Source organism: Carassius gibelio, chromosome B6 (assembly GCF_023724105.1).
Source record: "Carassius gibelio isolate Cgi1373 ecotype wild population from Czech Republic chromosome B6, carGib1.2-hapl.c, whole genome shotgun sequence".
In the NCBI taxonomy this organism is placed as follows: Eukaryota; Metazoa; Chordata; class Actinopteri; order Cypriniformes; family Cyprinidae; genus Carassius; species Carassius gibelio.
Genome location: NC_068401.1, coordinates 2,740,323 through 2,756,460, shown reverse-complemented (window position 1 = coordinate 2,756,460; position 16,138 = coordinate 2,740,323). Strand labels below are relative to the sequence as shown.

Genomic DNA, 16,138 nt, shown 5'->3' with positions numbered 1-16,138 from the left:
GCTTGGACATTTGTATAATATGTAATCTTAATTATTTTTTTTATTTTTTTTCTGTTTAAATAATTTAGTACTGTAACCTAAACTTATTGTATTTCATTTACTTGTCAAGTCTGTGTTTTTAAGGTTTAATTTATTTATTTAATATTTGTTTTATTTCAGCTATATTTAAGTGAATTTAAAATATTATTAAATGTTTCATTTATAATTGTTGTTTGTTGAATTTGTAATATTTTTATATAATCTTTAATAAAACAAAGAAAATATTACTGTTTAAAAAAAACATTATTATTTTTTTTAATAAATGTCGAGTGATGTAATTTAAAAAAATAAATATTGAATTAGAATTAGAATTAATAATTATAATAATTATTAATTGTTTCATAACTACAAAAAAGCTGCTCTACTTTACATTTTTAAAGCTGATTTGAAAGTGTCTCATTGGTAGGAGGTGAAACAGCTGGAGTTTTTCATTGGCACGGTTAAAATCAGCGGACGGACGGACTGGTTTTCTCTGGACTCTGCAGTTATCCAGGCTTTTAAAGTGAGTGTCCTCTGCAGTCTTCTGCGGGACAGAAACAACCCCTCATTCAGACACAGAACCACTCAGACTTTGAGAATACTGTATGAAGAGCTCTTCTCCTGTCACCGTGTGTCTGTAGGAGTATTTAGCGGTGGTGGACCCCGGCTCCAGTCTGGCTCTCTCTCAGGACTCCATCTACAGCTACAGCCTGAGCCATCTGAAGAGGGTTCTGGGAGCGCAGCCGCCCGAGACGCCTCCTGTGCGCCTCTCTAAAGGCTCCTCCTGCATCAGCGTGACTCTGAAAGGTCAGTGTGTTGAGGCTGCTGGGTAACAGTGGAACATGTCCATCTCCAATCTTCTGCTGGAAGTACTGAGTCACTTCGAGCCACTCACTTAATACTGTTTAATGAACAACTGAAATGTGAGCTCTTGAGAAAAATGTAAAATCTATATTAATATATATATATATATATATATACAGTATTGTTCAAAATAATAGCAGTACAATGTGACTAACCAGAATAATCAAGGTTTTTCGTATATTTTTTTATTGCTACGTGGCAAACAAGTTACCAGTAGGTTCAGTAGATTCTCAGAAAACAAATGAGACCCAGCATTCATGATATGCACGCTCTTAAGGCTGTGCAATTGGGCAATTAGTTGAATTAGTTGAAAGGGGTGTGTTCAAAAAAATAGCAGTGTGGCATTCAATCACTGAGGTCATCAATTTTGTGAAGAAACAGGTGTAAATCAGGTGGCCCCTATTTAAGGATGAAGCCAACACTTGTTGAACATGCATTTGAAAGCTGAGGAAAATGGGTCGTTCAAGACATTGTTCAGAAGAACAGCGTACTTTGATTAAAAAGTTGATTAGAGAGGGGAAAACCTATAAAGAGGTGCAAAAAATGATAGGCTGTTCAGCTAAAATGATCTCCAATGCCTTAAAATGGAGAGCAAAACCAGAGAGACGTGGAAGAAAACGGAAGACAACCATCAAAATGGATAGAAGAATAACCAGAATGGCAAAGGCTCAGCCAATGATCACCTCCAGGATGATCAAAGACAGTCTGGAGTTACCTGTAAGTACTGTGACAGTTAGAAGACGTCTGTGTGAAGCTAATCTATTTTCAAGAATCCCCCGCAAAGTCCCTCTGTTAAAAAAAAGGCATGTGCAGAAGAGGTTACAATTTGCCAAAGAACACATCAACTGGCCTAAAGAGAAATGGAGGAACATTTTGTGGACTGATGAGAGTAAAATTGTTCTTTTTGGGTCCAAGGGCCACAGGCAGTTTGTGAGACGACCCCCAAACTCTGAATTCAAGCCACAGTACACAGTGAAGACAGTGAAGCATGGAGGTGCAAGCATCATGATATGGGCATGTTTCTCCTACTATGGTGTTGGGCCTATTTATCGCATACCAGGGATCATGGATCAGTTTGCATATGTTAAAATACTTGAAGAGGTCATGTTGCCCTATGCTGAAGAGGACATGCCCTTGAAATGGTTGTTTCAACAAGACAATGACCCAAAACACACTAGTAAACGGGCAAAGTCTTGGTTCCAAACCAACAAAATTAATGTTATGGAGTGGCCAGCCCAATCTCCAGACCTTAATCCAATTGAGAACTTGTGGGGTGATATCAAAAATGCTGTTTCTGAAGCAAAACCAAGAAATGTGAATGAATTGTGGAATGTTGTTAAAGAATCATGGAGTGGAATAACAGCTGAGAGGTGCCACAAGTTGGTTGACTCCATGCCACACAGATGTCAAGCAGTTTTAAAAAACTGTGGTCGTACAACTAAATATTAGTTTAGTGATTCACAGGATTGCTAAATCCCAGAAAAAAAAAATGTTTGTACAAAATAGTTTTGAGTTTGTACAGTCAAAGGTAGACACTGCTATTTTTTTGAACACACCCCTTTCAACTAATTGCCCAATTGCACAGCCTTAAGAGCGTGCATATCATGAATGCTGGGTCTTGTTTGTTTTCTGACAATCTACTGAACCTACTGGTAACTTGTTTGCCACGTAGCAATAAAAAATATACTAAAAACCTTGATTATTCTGGTTAGTCACATTGTACTGCTATTATTTTGAACAAAACTGTATATATATATATACATTTTTTTATATAATATGTGACTTTGGACACAAAACCAGCTCAAAATTTAGATTTATACATCATCTGAAAGCTGAATAATTAAGCATCATTGATGTATGGTTTGTTATGATAGGACAATATTTGGCCGAGATACAACTATTTGAAAATCTGAAAATCTGGAATCTGAGGGTGCAACAAAAAATCTAAATATTGGGAAAAGCACTTGCGATGCATATTACTAATCAAAAATTAGTTTTTGATATATTTACAGTAGGAAATTTACTAAATATCTTAATGGAAAATGATCAATACTTAATATCCGTATGATTTTTGGCATAAAAGAAAAATTTATAATTTTGACCCATACAATGTTTTTTAGGCTATTTTTCAACTTTTTTTAAATACTTAATTGTGGCAAACCATATTATACCATATTATATAGAAATAAATAAATATATATATATATATATATATATATATATATATATATATATATATATATATATATATATATATATATATATATATATTTATATAGGGTGAATACTGGTAAAGTGGGACAATGGGTAAAGTGGGACAGTTAAGCTTAATAATTTATATCTTTACATGGATATGTTTCTTTTACTAAAAATCAATACTGAGCTCATCAGTAGCAAGTATGTGATAAAAAAATAAATAAAAAAATCTGTGGCTATGACATCACTTCAGGGGTGTGGCACATCATGTTTAACATGACATAGCATTCTGGGGTAAATAATGTTAAGGTTATAAAAATAAAACAACTCATGGATCATTTGTAATTGTTACATATTTTGTTATAGGATGTAATGGTGAATCAGAATTTTTAAAAATCACGTTCATATTAATCTTCTTGGGGGGTTTTTATGCGATTTTGACACTGTCAAAATCGCAAGAAGAGATGTTAATTAAGGTTATTTTATTTATTTATTTTTTATTTGTATGAAATAAATTTAACCCAATATAAAATTTTGTGGGCAGGCGAGGGAGGTGGTTGGTTGAATTTGCTGTAACTGCACCCCTTCTTAAAAAAAGTGATGTTTATGTTATTGTTGTTGCTGTTTATGTTGTTGTTTATATTTTTAGTGTGTATTTAATTATTAAGGCCTACACTTGAATAACAACTGAATGTGTTTTAAGTGTCCCAGTTTTCCAATAAAGGTGTCCCAGTTTGCCAGTAGTGCCTTGAAAAATGTGGTTTGGGGTCATTGTGTGTTTGAGGAAGAGTCATCCATCCTGTGTTAAATGTTTCTTTCTTTTTTATTGTCTATAGTAGAGCTCCTAAGCTATTTAGAATAGTATCATATGAGCGGCTAAGACATTTGGATCATAATAAAAAAGTATGCAGAATATAAATTATCAGAAAATGTCCCACTTTACCAGTATATATATATATAGTGTGTGTGTGTGTGTGTGTGTGTGTGTGTGTGTGTATAATATTTCATTTATTTATTTTTATTTTATTTTAAGTCATTTTAGTGTGTCAAATAAAATAAAACTCTTATTGTTATTATTATTAATAATAATATTATTAGATGCACTGGTTAATGCTACTACTACTACTACTAATAAAATTACCTTTACATATTTAATATATAATTTTTATTTCTATATTTTACATGAAATAAATGCTTAATTGTGGACAGTGGACAGCCTTATTTCCCACATCTGAAATTCCTTCCTTTTACGGTTACAATTTCAAACACTCAAGTTTTACTGTCTGTAAGCTAGTAAATGATCTGACACAATTTTTCAAAAAAAAATTCATATAAAATGTAATTTTCAATAACCATCAACAAGCAATGTAAATACCCACAGGCCGCGCTGCAGTGTGAATGAGGTTTGTTCATAGCCCAGATCCCCAGAGAAGAGCAATCCAGCGCTAATGTTTCTGACTGTAACAGCAGCCAGCAGGAGGTGTGATTGAACAGCAGATCCACAATCCCATCATTCCTGCGCTTCCAGTCTGATATATGACCCAGGGAAGCAGGGCCATTACCCAGACTCCTCTGGGCTTGGTCTAGGTGTTATTTTAAGCACAGGCTGCAATTCAGAGTTGTTTATTAAGGTGGTGTGATGCTATAGACCACCCAGACTAAAGAAAACACACTCGTTTGTCTATTCTCTCGCTCGAAGAAGAAAATGTGTATTCCCTCTTTCTTCCTGTACTGCATAAAAAAATAGGCTCCATCTTTAATCAGAAGCATTAAAACATGTCTTACAGATTAATGGTTATATTATCATCATCAGCCTGAATAGGGTGACATTATAAACATATAATGCAATGGTATATTTTTTCCCATTGATATTGTTCATTAAACTATTATTTCTATTGCACATTATATTGTTTTGATGCTTGATATCACTTGTAAAATTGAAAATAGCATGCAAAATTCTTGACTGATCAAAAATCAAGCAAAAAATATAATTAGAATAAACAACATCTATATATATTATAGCATCTGTAATAATAAAAAAGTGGTTATTTGTTTGAGCCAAGGGGTCCTTGATTTTTTTACATTGGATTTTATTTATATACATTTTTAATATAGTACAATATATATTTATATATATATTTATTATTATTATTATTAAATAAAGATATATTTTTTTAATGCTTAAATTTATATTTGTAAATCTATATTAGAAATAACCACAATAAACCTCTAGCTTACTCTCCAATCTGTAAAAAAAAAAAAAAAAGCTTGTTAATATCCCTATACACACACACACACACACACACACATACTGTATATACATATATAGGGGTATTGTACTATATTAAAAAGTCACAGCTTACTCTTGAAACTCAGCAAATTGCTTGTAGATGTCATTCATTTGTTGCATCTGTAAGACTAGTATCGTAAGACATGTGATCTGTATTGTACTGATTTTCCCCTGACTGCAGGACTGAAGGAGAAGTGTGTGGACGTTCTGGTGTTTGAGACGCTCATCCCCAAGCCCATGATGCAGCATTACATCAGTCTGCTTCTCAAGCACCGGCGCTTGATCTTATCAGGCCCCAGCGGCACAGGGAAGACCTACCTCACCGGCCGGCTCGCCGAATACCTGGTGGAGCGCAGCGCTCGAGAGGTTACACCCGCCATCACCACCACCTTCAACATGCACCGCCAGTCCTGCAAGGTACACGGACCTTCAGACTCTCCATATTCAGAAATATCAGATTCGAACACAACTTTTGATCTTCTGTAGTACAACTGATGAACTAAATTGAGCTGAATAATGAAATGCGTTATATTTCAGGTAAATCCTGTTCTTTTGAACTGTGTGTTTGTCGTAGAATCCTGAAAAAAATGTACACATCAATAATAATCGAATATATCTCTTAAGCAACAAATTAGCATATGTGACCCTGTATAAAAGCAGTATTAAGTCGCTGGGGTGTATTTGTAGTAATAGCCAAAAAAAACATTGTATGGGTCAAAATTATTGATTTTTCTTTAATGCCAAAAATCATTAGGATATTGAGTAAAGATTATATTCCTTGAAGATATTTTGTAAATCTCCTACTGTAAATATATAAAAATTTATTTTTTGATTAGTATTAAAATTAGCTTAGATTAGTTTAGAATTCATTTGGACATAGTATTTCGATTTTTTTGCACCCTCAGATTCCAGATTTTCAAATAGTTGCATCTCGACCAAATAAAATATTTCACAATATTACTGTTTTTGCTGTACTCTAGATCAAATAAAAGCAGGCTTGGTGAGCAGTTATGTTTTAATATGCATAAATAACAAATCACTTAAACCATAATGAACCCCTGTCTTGGGGACTTAAAGTCTGATTCAAATTATAGCTGAATCAAATGTGTTTCATAATTGATCAACTTTGCAACACTGACGTCGTTATTGAACTAAATTAAATCAATTGAGCTGCAAAATGACACTGTTGTCTTCTGTAGAGATTAATATCGTGACAGTTTCTACTATTAGAATATATTATAATAAAGATATCATTTTAAATGAGCAATACACAATTGTCATAATTAATAAATGAAATGATAAATGAATTATGACACTGTTGTCTTCTGTACAGCTGAAATTGCTTCATAACTGATGTATTTTGTTAAATTTCCACTGTTATATTCTTATTTGTTATTGGGAATCTACTTTAAAACAGTGTTGCAAAAAGTGCTGTATAAATAAAAGTGATTCGACCTCTGACTGTGGTTTTGTCTTTGTATCCCAACAGGACCTTCAGCTCTATCTGGCCAATCTGGCCAATCAGATCGATCGGGAGAGCAGCACAGCTGAGATCCCATTGGTTATCATCTTGGACGATGTGCATGATGCAGCATCCCTCAGTGAACTTGTTAATGGTGCTTTAACCTGTAAATATCATAAATGGTGAGTCTAGGAAAGTCTACGCCGACATGACTAGTGGGTTTCCCAGTCATCTTAAAGGTGTCAAGAGTTGTTTTGTTTCTCTTTCTCAGTCCATATATAATAGGAACAACCAATCAGCCAGTGAAGATGACCCCAAACCACGGCTTACACCTCAGCTTCAGGTTGGTACTAACATACACAAGGTCCGTTTAGCTTCCTGTGGAGTGTCAGTGAGGAACAGCTGGGACGTGTTCGCTTTTGTTTTCATTGTCACTTTAAGTGACACTAACATGTGCTTGCCTTTTTACTACCTACATACTACGAACTGATTTCTTATATTTTATAGTGTTAAAATTGACATTTTATCATCCCTTAAACCTAAAATATAACGAATATCAAATGATGTCACTATAAATAAGAGTTGCATGTCCATTTGGTCATTTATTTGACAAGCAGGGTAATATACAGTCAGCTGGTCATTATTGCAAAAGGAAAAAAAAAGCTCTTCAGAATAATATAAGACCTTCATCAATGGGTTTGTGGTTTATTTTTACACTACATTAACTTTTATATTTTTACACACACATTTATGGTATAATAGGGTTTCATGTTAGCAAATGAGATATACGCAAATTTGCTGAAGTGAAATATTTACTTACTTGAAATGTATTGTATTTCTGATCAAAGCTGTATTTCCAGCATCATTACTGCAGTCTTCAGTGTCACATGATCTTCAGAAATCATTCTAACATGCTGATTTGCTGCTCTTCTCTTGCTCTTTACTGTTTTTGCAGACACCTCATCATTTTGTGATCAATAGAAAGCATTTCAAACAAACTGCATTTACTTAACAATATAATTTTTTGGCACATTATAAATGCCTATGCTCTCACTTTTGATCTATTAAATGCATCCTTGCTGAAAAAAAAAAAAAAGTGACCCCAAACGTTTGAATGGTCCTCTATTTATCCGTTTTCATATTTGTTTGACATGTTTCCTCTATACAGGATGGTGATGTTTTCCAATAACGTCGAGCCAGCAAACGGATTCCTAGTACGTTACCTGCACAGGAAGCTAATGGAGGCTGAAGATCCCAGGAGCGTGAAGAATGAAGATCTGCTGCGGGTGCTGGACTGGGTGCCCAGACTCTGGTACCACCTCCACACCTTTCTGGAGAAACACTGCACCTCCGATTTCCTCATTGGTAATTTTCATTTTTATATAGGCACCATATTGGATTTATATAGCGCATAATTCAGGGAGCATTTCATCTACATGTGTCCAATCTGTGTTTGCCGTAGGTCCCTGCTTCTTCTTGTCCTGTCCAGTAACAGTAGAGGAATTCCGCACGTGGTTTATAGATCTCTGGAATCACTCAATCATCCCATACCTGCAGGAAGGAGCCAAAGATGGCATTAAGGTGGGTCAGAGTATCCCAAACTTGAAGATTAAATTTACGCTGTCGGTCAGAATGCAGCTTCCTAACTGTTCAAGTGAGCAGTTTTTGGTGGAATCAGTGTGAATGTGTGCGTCTGCAGGTTCACGGGCAGAAGTCGGTGTGGGAGGATCCGGTGGAGTGGGTCAGAGGGTCTCTGCCCTGGCCGTCTGCTCAGCAAGACCAGGCCAAACTCTTCCACCTGCCTCCCCCGAGCACAGGCCCCGGCAGCCCCAGCCAGCCAGGAGACGATCGGCCGCATAAGGAGACGCCACCCAGCTCCATCGAGTCAGATCCACTGGTCAGTGTGTGGATTACGGGCTGTCAACTTTAATAAAATAATTTTATTTTTAAATTAAAATTAGATTAAAATAAATTTAATTTAAAAATTAAATTAAATACAAATTAAAATGTATGCATTTAGCAGACGCTTTTATCCAAAGCGACTTATAGTGCATTCAGGCTATCAGTTTTTACCTATCATGTGTTCCCGGGGAATTGAACCCCCAACCTTGCTCTACCACTTGAGCTACATGAACACTTATTTATTTATTTAAATCTATACATTTTCTGTTTATATACACTATATATTAGGGCTGTCAAAAATAGCGCGTTAACGACGTTAATTAGTTGTTTGTTGTTAATTACGTCAAATTTTTTAACGCATTTCACGCATGCGCAGTGTGACACATTATTGAGGTCAGGAAAGTCTCGTCGATCTCTGAATTCTCAAGATAGTAAAAAACAGCGGTGAGCGCCGCGACGAAAACACAGAAGAAGCTTAAGGTTTTACCCCAGTTACTCTCAAATACATTCATACCAAGCTCGATAAACAGAGACGACTTTGGTAGTTGATACGCTGGAGCTTCTTCCTGTTATAGCGTCCTGTGTTTCACACTGCGTATGCGCAGAATGCCTACATGCAATGCAGTGAAAATTACAGCTGTTTGAAAAAGCATTTGCATTTTTACTAGGTTTTACTGGCACTTGAAGCCTTCAGAACGTTATATACGAATATACGTAAAATATCGATCCTAAAGTATTGTGGCAGAGCAAATGAACACCTCCCAAAAACAAGAGTGCCCAGAGAGCTGCTTATGTTATGGTGGCGCATGTTTGTTTCTGAGTTCATTCTTTCGAGTTTCTCTATGCATAATTTCATAGATATGTGGCTATATTTAACCACTGGTTCACCTAAAACTCTTACACTATCTGTAGTTAAATGGCATGGTTTGATATAGTGCTCAGGTAAATTTGATCTAAGTAAATGTTAAACTTTTGAAATTCAGAAAAAAAGAACCACATATTGATGAATCAATACATGAAAATTATGTATCTGTGTCCTGTTATTTATCTTTTGGTATGCATTTCAGAAAAAAATGGTTAGGATTCAGGTGTAATTGCAAATAGTGATTAATCCACTGAAAATTCTGATTAATTTGATTAAAAATTTTAATCATTTGACAGCCCTACTATATATATTTCACTATATTAGTGCTGTCAAATGATTATTCGTGATTAATCGCATCCAAAATAAGTTTGTTTGCATAATATATGTGTACTGTGTATGTTTATTATGTATATAAAGACACACACATACAGTATATATTGTGAAAATATTTTCATGTATATATTTATATTCATATAAATTTCTTAAATATATACATGCATGTGTGTGTATTTATTAGGGGTGTAACGGTTCACAAAATTCACGGTTCGGTTCGATACGATACACTGATGTCACGGTTCGGTTCGGTTCGGTTCGATACGTTTTAGATACAGCAAAATGTAAAAACATCTCAACTTTTCAGAATGCCGCAAGCGCACCGCGGGTCATGTGACAAGAACCAACCAATCAGCTTCATCCTTTCCCGTAACAACGTTGAGAGCTCAGCCAAGATGAAGGAACAGCTGATCATAGTTGTATATGGATTGCAATTTTGAAATAAATTCAGTAGCAGAGCTACTGCAAGCGATTTTTAGAGCTGCAAATCCATTTATCCTTCACTGAAATTTCCGCGTCTCATGGAGAGAGCATGTCATTGTTGCTTAGCAAAGACAGACGCCTCATGAGCGCTTCTGCCCGAGCGCTTTGGAAAGGAGGAGAAAGACGCGCTTAGCGTTTTCCATGCGTTTTTAGGCACGATATGTGAACGGCCCCTAAGGCGCTCGCTCACTCAGCACGCGCTGAAGGCTCGTTGCAAAATGTCTAATGCATTTAACAGACCAGAAATATAAGATCCTAAAATAACCAACAGGTGTGGTGTTTGGGTTGGATTCCCTGTAAGCTATAGTGTCTAAATGCTGCAGGGATAGTTTGCTGCGTGCATGTTTCTCCTTTTTTTCGTCTTTTCCCAGATAGTACTGACGCATATATCCCAGATATTCCCGCTGGTTTTTTTTTTTTTTTTTTTTTTAATCCCGCTGGTGTACCCTGTCATGTTGCAGATGCGACATACCGTTGTTTTTTTTATCCACCACTCTCTTGCCATCACCATTATAGCTTAAAGGGAATCCAAAGTGCACCCAAACACCAGACCTGTTGGTTATTGGAGGATCTTCTCATTTCTAGTCTGTTAAACGCATTGGCTATTTTGCAACGAGCCTTCAGCGTGTACTGAGTGAGCGAGCGCCTGCTGAGTAGCCTAACATAAACATATAAGATGGTGTTTTTTTCTTCTTCGGGAGTGTCAGGGGCGTTGCCTGTTACGTTGTTTGGGTTATTGGGCTACCTTGTTGAACGCATATCATTATATTTCTATCTCTCTCTTTTTTTTTTTTTTTTTCCAAATATAATTAATTACTCCAACGAACCGTTCGGTATACATAATGCGTACCGCGTACCGAACCGAAAGCGTCGTACCGAACGGTTCAATACGAATACGCGTATCGTTACACCCCTAGTATTTATATATACAAAATATATATACAGAGTACACACACATTATTAAACAAAAACTTTTATTTTGGATGCAATTTATTGTTTTACTGCACTAGTGTACGAAATATTCTATTATTGTGACATACTGGATTTTTGTCTTTCATGAGCTGTAAGCTTTTGCGAAAGTTCATTTTTTCCACTTTTTGCTATATTGCTGCCTTATGTTAAACTGCATTACTCCATACACTGTAAGGGTAAAGCAAAAAAAACAGGCTTGTCACATCTTTGCAATGACTTAAATGTTTCCATTGCATAGGTATTCAAACCCTTATATGGAACTGTTGAAATTTCTCAGAATGCATTCAGGAGCATTCATATTGCTTCTTGATTATACTACACTTCAAGTAAAGTTAACCTGTGGCAAATTCAATTGAATAGGTCTGATTTGGGAAGGCACGCGTCTCAATAAAAGGTCTAACAGCCAATAATCAGAGGAAAACCGAAGCCCTGAGGTCAAAATAACTGCCTGTAGAGCTTAGAGCCAGGATTGCATCAAACCTGGGGAAGAGTTCAGAAAAAAAATTCTGCTGCATTGAAGGTGTACAAAATCACGTAGACATTAGGATTGAGTAATCTCTGCTCCTTTCCCAGATGGCTATGCTGTTGAAACTACAAGAGGCTGCCAATTACATCGAGTCACCAGAGAAAGAATCAGATCCAAAACTCCCTCCTCTCTGAACATCTCCTCCATCTCTCCTGCTGTCCATGTCCAGGTCCAGCTGCCCCGCACCTGCAGATGACACTGTACTGTTACTATAAATGCTGTTGGTGCATTTCACCCACTCTTTTATTATATTATTCATCCAACCTTTCTTATTTCAGTGGAATGTCCCTTACAGAAAAGCACTGTGGTGGTACCGTGGTTCAGTGATGCTATCAGATGGTAATACCGTGGTACTTTCTCATACGGGTAGTTGACTTGTTCTGCAGTATGACATGCTGTACGACCATTTTAAACAGCATTTTGCTCTTTTAAAGTTATTACGCATGCAGCATGCATAATAATGAATGAGCTTCTATGAATCGTAAGAGTATTTGTGCTTGTAAAAATGGATTTGTTGCACCTCAGGACCTTTAAAGTGAACTAGTGATGGCAAAAATAGTGGTTATGGCAGGATAAAGTTCAGGAAGAAATGGTAACCCATTACTGCACCTACAACTACACTTTACTGTATTCTGTACATTTATTACAAATATTGGTGTTGAGCCATAAAACTGAGTAAATAACATGGTATTATCTTTTAGTGACCGAACCATGGTAATACCACCACAGCCGGTTCATCCATGGTAAATTTTAGTTTTTACCATGGTACTTTTATGTAAGGGCTTGCAAAAACAGTAATTTGTCATGAAATGTAACTCCTTCTCCTAAAAAAAAAAATTAGGAAAATGTATCATTTTATAGCACTTCTATCTGCATATTTTGGTTTTCAGACGCTTTGGTACGCATGTAATTCTCTTTGTGGGAACTTTTACTGTTCCACTGCTGCCCGTATTAACAACTCAATGATACAGGTGCTAAAATCACTAGTGTGAGAGTGGCTTCATCTCGTGGTAATGAATAAGAGCCAACATGGGAGATATTGGGAAATATTACGTCTCACTTAATAATGTAACTCTTTACAGGCCACTTTAGCCTATGCTGCTTTTTGTATGTTTAATTTCTTTCAGGTTTGAATATGGCCACAGCATAAGCTAGTTTAACCCCAGAAACAATTAAGCAGACCGCATTAAACCTTTTCTTCTTCTTTCTAACACAGTGAATGCCTTACAACAGATTCTAAGTGTGCTATCATGTTCCCTTTTCACTCTGTAGAGTTAAGCAAAGTTCAGAAATGAACTTCCATAAAATGAATCTGAATTAAATCGGAAACGTACAGGAATTTACTGAATTGCATTTTTTAAAAAATCTTGATGGATTGTGATTTGCAGGAAACAGCTGAATGATATTTTCAATCTTAAAACTAAACAGGCTGTCTTTGAATTTCATTCCATTTTAATTCTAATTCCTAAAACTAAAATTGAAAGTATGATTCTGCATCCTGATTCGGAAGGCACTTAACAATAATAAACTGAAGCTTGCGCTCCCTCTAAAGTTCCCACTCTACACAAAAGCACCTCAGTAACACGCTGTAAAGATCACTTGCATTCGGAGAGACGTCCCGACCACAAACGGGCCATTTCTGTGCTCTTTGATTTACTGTAATGATACTGTAGAGATGTTTGGCTTGGCTTTGGCACTGATCTCAGCTCAGGGGTTTGGTTATCTCAGGCCTCTAATTAGATTCAGCTACAGCTTCCTTCTCAGTTACTGCTCTCTTTGTAGTAAAACGGTGCAAATGTAGAAAACCAAATATTCAGTACGAGCCTTTCATTTGAAGCTACTAGAGACTATCACCCCCAATAAAGTGCACACGGATGCAAAGATTATTTGGTGCTATTCTGTATCACTATTGGAAAACCTGACTTGGTTTAGCAAGAATCGCACTTGAAATCCATTAGCCTTACTCTTGTAGTATTTAAGGGGATCTTTACATACAACCAAGTAATTGTTTTATTTATACAATCCTTTTAGTCGTAGTTTTAGAGCTTAGTTTCTTTAGATGTAGTTTAAACATTGCACTAAAAATCCACCTCGATATCGCTATGTCAAAGTAAATCAACCTCCTAATGTCTAAAAACATATCAAACCGCGCCATTTCTCTGAAGCTTACGATTAATATCAGAGTCTGCAGTTCTGTTGAGCACTAACAAGAGTAGTGTACACTACATCCATACGTCCTCAGCGCACACACAGAAGAGGATTGGCTCTCAGAAAGCAGTGGTGGACCAGTAATTTCCCATCTCTGTACCTGAAACTAGTATCCAAACACGCATGTAGCTAAAGTTAAAATCTAACTCAAATCATTCCATTCATTTCTATTCATCTATACTGCATTATCATTACTCTACACAGTGTAAATATGATTTTTGTAGTTCCTTCTCCAAGAAATGAGGGTTTGTGGAGTCTATTAGCCAAATAGAGAGAGACTCGTAATGTTCAAGATGGCAAAATGATTTAGTTATTTTAGCCTCCTTCAGTTGCGCCGCTGCTACTGCTTCAAGTATAATATGTGACTTTTATATTTGATTACATTCCAGACGTAAGACAGTGTGTCAATGGCTTTTGTTGCTTATCTGCTGAAGATCCTAGTTGGACATTTGCAGTTTCATTTTATATCAATAAATGCCACTGCAACAAAATATTACATTTCATAACCCTAGCATGTCGGTGAATTACCACTGATATTGAATCTGGATCAGTGAATAAAACTAATTATCGAGGGAATAAATCTCATTCCAGTGTTTTCATTGTCAGCAGCTATTCTTTGTTTTAAAAAGACGTTTATTAGTGTGACTAAAGCCGCTGAACACTGTCTGCATCATGTTTCTGGTTATTGTGCCTGTGACCGTGTGATAGCTGTGCTGTGTTGTGCAAAGTCCCATTTAATGCGACAATTCAGCAACTTTTTACTGTCTACTTTGTCTGTCCTTGAATGGTAATGACAGCACATGGATGGTGATTGGTAAAACTGGATTTTTATGCTGATTTCACTGTCTATCGCTCATATGCTTTGGTTTGTGTCTTCTTCTGTTGCTGTTTTCACTCTTTAATGCACCTTTTTATGTGGACTATATTGTTGCAATAATTTGTTGTGTGTTAAACAGAGTCAGGAACTCCGTTTGATAAAGACTTTGGGTGATTGTATGCCTTGATGGTGCTGTCTTGAGGTCAGGGTTAAATGAATGAGAACTTACAGTAGGCCTATATCATGTGGTGTGCTTTTATGTAAAGTATTTCAGAGAGGAACAATGAAAAATATAAAGATAGTATTACAGATACAAAGTGGTGAGAAGTTGCTGAATGGTCCTTTCACTTCATGCAAAGCTTGATATTGATTCAAAAGTCCAATATTATTGCATAAAAGGTAATATGACAGTAGAAGATGTAAGTTCCAATGAGCAATGGGTTTCTAAATGTCGTAAACGCATGTCACCTTAGTGTGAAGCAGAATTACGGATGTGTTCTACCTAAGTTGGGGTCATATAAAAGGAATTATATAAGTTTCTTTTTATTGTAATGTTCCCCCAAATGATTGTTTGTACAACTTCATTTCCATTTTGTACAGAACGTTATAAATGTAAACATTGTACATAGCGTGGCCCTGCATTTGCAACAACAATCATTTAAGAAAAATACATAATGTCATTAAGAAATGTGGTTTGTAAGGAAGACGTGTGCTTTTGTTACCGATGGAGTGGCCCGGTACATAAAGACTGTCATGCTTTGGATGTTCGGAATATGACCACCAAGACATTGTCCATCTGTCATAATAAAACCACAACGTTCGTTAACTGTGTTCTTTGTTGTGTCTTTTGTTTTCACATGCTCTGAAGTAAAGTATGCAAAACTATTAAACTACCTTTGTTCCTTACCTTAAACATGCATGTCATTTGTGGAATTTAATAAGTTTAGTATGTACCTAATTTTCGGCAAAATATAATTTGTATAATTTCTAATCTACCGTTTGCCATTACTAAAGTCTTCCTTGTGCAATTTATGTAGGCTACTTAGTTTTCTTTATTCAACATATGAACTGTTTCTAAATGAAGCACTTAACACTATGCACTTTTATTTATATACCTATGTACTCAACCATGTGTTTGATTTATATAAGGTGCTTTGTCATTAATAAAAGGAGTCTGATAAAGTTGAGTGCATGAGCTGTTC

The 16,138-nt window shown here is 36.0% G+C and overlaps 1 protein-coding gene across 3 annotated transcripts in view; it reads left to right on the top strand.

Annotated features, from left to right (window-relative positions):
* Positions 1-15,762, top strand: part of nav1b (neuron navigator 1b) — an 80,690-nt gene extending 64,928 nt beyond the window's left edge. For all 3 annotated transcript variants that reach the window (XM_052559710.1, XM_052559709.1, XM_052559711.1), the window contains 9 exons: positions 446-541; positions 660-825; positions 5,550-5,785; positions 6,858-7,012; positions 7,102-7,173; positions 7,999-8,195; positions 8,293-8,411; positions 8,530-8,727; positions 11,959-15,762. In XM_052559710.1, coding sequence (XP_052415670.1) covers positions 446-541; positions 660-825; positions 5,550-5,785; positions 6,858-7,012; positions 7,102-7,173; positions 7,999-8,195; positions 8,293-8,411; positions 8,530-8,727; positions 11,959-12,045 — 1,326 coding nt within the window. In that variant the 3' untranslated portion in view covers positions 12,046-15,762. The remainder of the gene's footprint in view (positions 1-445; positions 542-659; positions 826-5,549; positions 5,786-6,857; positions 7,013-7,101; positions 7,174-7,998; positions 8,196-8,292; positions 8,412-8,529; positions 8,728-11,958) is intronic.
* The last annotated feature ends 376 nt before the right edge of the window (positions 15,763-16,138 follow it).